Source organism: Sapajus apella, unplaced genomic scaffold (assembly GCF_009761245.1).
Source record: "Sapajus apella isolate SASKATOON/1434 unplaced genomic scaffold, GSC_monkey_1.0 scaffold195, whole genome shotgun sequence".
Classification (NCBI taxonomy): Eukaryota; Metazoa; Chordata; class Mammalia; order Primates; family Cebidae; genus Sapajus; species Sapajus apella.
In genome coordinates this window covers 132,081-135,285 of record NW_022437135.1, presented here as the reverse complement: position 1 = coordinate 135,285, position 3,205 = coordinate 132,081, and the positions used below count along the sequence as shown (strand labels likewise).

Genomic DNA, 3,205 nt, shown 5'->3' with positions numbered 1-3,205 from the left:
CTGGAGGCGGAGGTTGCGGTGAGCCGAGATCGTGCCATTGCACTCCAGCCTGGGTAACAAGAGCGAAACTCCGTCTCAAAAAAAAAAAAAAAAAAAAAAAAAGACGGGGTTTTACCAGGTTGGTCAGGCTGGTCTTGAACTCCCAACCTCAGGTGATCCGCCCGCCTTGGCCTCCAAAGTGCTTGGATTACAGGCATGAGCCACCATGCCCAGCCGGAAGCTCCACTCTTAAACTAAAGGCTTAAACAAGTTCTGAGGAACATGTCTGGACGGAGATCCTCTGCTCCCATGTCTTCTAGCGACCCACACTGTCCCCACAGCCTTGGAGTCGTGGGAGGGGACCGCACCCCTTTGTCTCCCCCATTCTTCTTTCCTCTCCAGGGGCTGCCTTGCACCTCCATGACATTGGCATTGTGACTATGGACTGGCTGGTGAGGAATGTCACCTACAGACCCCACTGCCACATCTGTTTCACCACGAAGGGGATCGTGCAGTTTAGATTTGCTCACCCAACTCCGCATACGTCGGAAGAATGTCGCAAGTGGATTCTGCTGGAGGATTATCGGAGGCAGGTGCAAAACGTCACTGAGTTTGACGACAGGTGAGTCATAGTTCAGAAAACACGTGTCCCAGGCCGGTCATGGGTGGCAGTGGGGAGGTGTCTCCCTTGGTACAAACCTATAGATAAAAATCTGTCTTTAAAAAAGCATGAGGCAAAGCTGAGCACAGTGGCTCTCACCTGTAATCCCAGCACTTTGGGAGGCCGAGGTGAGCGGATCACTTGAGCCCAGGAGTTGCCAGTCTGGGCAACATGGTGAAACCCTGTGTCTACCAAAAATACAAAAAATTAGCCAGGCATGCTGCTGCCCGCCAGCAGTCTCAGTTACTCAGAGGAACTGAGTAGGGTGGGAGGCTGAGGAAGGAGGATCACTTGAACCCAGGAGGTTGAGACTGCAGTGAACTGAGATCGAGCCACTGCACTCCAGTCTGAGTGACAAGATAAAACCCTATCTCACCGGGCACGGTGGCTCACGCCTATAATCCCAGCACTTTGGGAGACTGAGGTGGGTGGATCATGAGGTCAGGGGTTCGAGACTAGCTTGTCCAACATGGTGAAACCCCATCTCTACTTAAAAATACAAAAATTAAGGGGCCGGGCGTGGTGGCTCATGCCTGTAATCCCAGCACTTTGGGAGACTGAGGCGGGTGGATCATGAGGTCAAGAGATTGAGACCATCCTGGTCAACATGGTGAAACCCCGTCTCTACTAAAAATACAAAACATTAGCTGGGCATGGTGGCACGTGCCTGTAATCCCAGCTACTCAGGAGGTTGAGGCAGGAGAATTACCTGAGCCCAGGAGGCAGAGGTTGCGGTGAGCCGAGATCGCGCCATTGCACTCCAGCCTGGGTAACAAGAGTGAAACTCCATCTCAAAAAAATAAAATAAAATAAAATAAATAAAACCCTATCTCAAAAAAAAAAAAAAAAAAAAAAAAGCATGAGCAGCTTTTTCTTTTAACTTTACAGGAGACTCTGCTCCACAAAAGCATTCAACACCTTTTCTATCAATAGTAATTTTCTGGTGCATTTAAAATTTACAAAAAGCATATCAACATCACTATTTTTAGTTATTGTTATTATTTTTTGAGACAGGATCTTGCTCCGTTACCCAGGCTGGAGTGCAGTGGCGTGATCTCGGCTCACAACTTCTGCCTCCCAGCTTCTAGTGATTCTCCTGCCTCAGCCATCTGAGTAGCCGGGATCACAGGCATGTACCACCATGCATGGCTAATTTTTGTATTTTTAGTAGAGACAGGGTTTCACTATGTTGGTCAGGCTGGTCCTGAACTCCTGACTTCAGTTAATCCACCCGCCTTGGCCTCCCAAAATGCTGGGATTACAGGCATGAGCCACTGTGCTTGGCCAGCAACTCTATTGCCGCAGCAAATGAGATTTGTCTGATGCTCAGTAAGACCAGAGAGAATAAAAGTTCCTAGATCTGAAGTGATGACGATCTCGCTGGAAGATGAATCTTCTTTTTTTTTTTTTTGAGACAGAGTCTCGCTCTGTCGCCAGGTGCCAGGCTGGAGTGCAGTGGCATGATCTTGGCTCACTGCAACCTCCGCCTCCTGGGTTCAAGCAATTCTCCTGCCTCAGCCTCCCAAGTAGCTGGGACTACAGGTGTGCGCCACCATGCCCAGCTAATTTTTGTATTTAAGTAGAGACGGTGTTTTACCATGTTGGCCAGGGTGGTCTCAATCTCTTGACCTTGTGATCCACCTGCCTCGGCCTCCCAAAATGCTGGGATTACAGGCATGAGCCACCGTGCCTAGCCTCCTCTTCTTATAAGGACACCCATCCCTATTACACTAGGGCCCCATCCTTACAATCTCATTTAATCTTTATCATCTCTTTGAAATTCCCTTCTTCATAAGAGGGCTAGGGCTTCAACATTTGAATTTGAGGCTTGGGGACAGAATCTAATCCATAACATCCCCCAAAAAGAGCTTGGTCTAGTTTGCCGTCAGTGGGTGTAGGAAGAATGAGAGAGAAAGGGAGAGAGAGAGCTTTTAGGTCTAGAATGTAAGTACAGTGGGGTCAGATTGGCCAAGCATGCAGAGGGAGGACAGGAGCCAGGAGAGCCTGGCTGGTGAGCTCTCCTCTCAAGCAGTCTCCTGGGGTTGAGGTTAGGGTTTAAGCAAGCACTGGGCTGCCTGGCCGCAGGACCCAGTCTTATATCAGAGGGCCTGGGAATGCTCCCCTTTGCCCTTTCCTTATCTCTGCTCAAGGGTGCATCCTGGTGTGCTGCTAGCTGGGAGATGCAAGGTGGGTAGCAGGCCAACGGGTGCCTGGGGCAGTGTCCTGGACCAGCCTCCACTGCTCCCCGCTTTGTGTCTTGGACAGCTTGCTGAGGAATTTCACTCTGGTGACCCCGCACCCGGAAGTGATTTACACAAACCAAAATGCTGTCTGGTCGAAGTTTAAAACCATCTTCTCCACCATCTCTGGCCTCATCCGTTACGCACCAGTGTTCAGAGACTATGTCTTCCAGAGCATGCAGGAGTTCTATGAGGACAACGTGCTCTACATGGAGATCAGAGCCAGGCTGCTGCCGGTGAGCCCCACTCTGCTGTTCACTCCTCCCAAGTCCTGTGCTCCTCCCACCTCATGTGCTCCTCCCACCTCCTTTGCCCCTCCCACCTC

The 3,205-nt window shown here is 50.4% G+C and overlaps 1 protein-coding gene across 1 annotated transcript in view; it reads left to right on the top strand.

Annotated features, from left to right (window-relative positions):
* Positions 1 to 219: 219 nt before the first annotated feature.
* LOC116543769 (adenosine deaminase 2-like) overlaps positions 220 to 3,205 on the top strand; it is a 24,455-nt gene continuing 21,469 nt past the window's right edge. The window contains exons 1-2 of the mRNA XM_032269607.1: positions 220 to 601; positions 2,906 to 3,116. Coding sequence (XP_032125498.1) covers positions 420 to 601; positions 2,906 to 3,116 — 393 coding nt within the window. The 5' untranslated portion in view covers positions 220 to 419. The remainder of the gene's footprint in view (positions 602 to 2,905; positions 3,117 to 3,205) is intronic.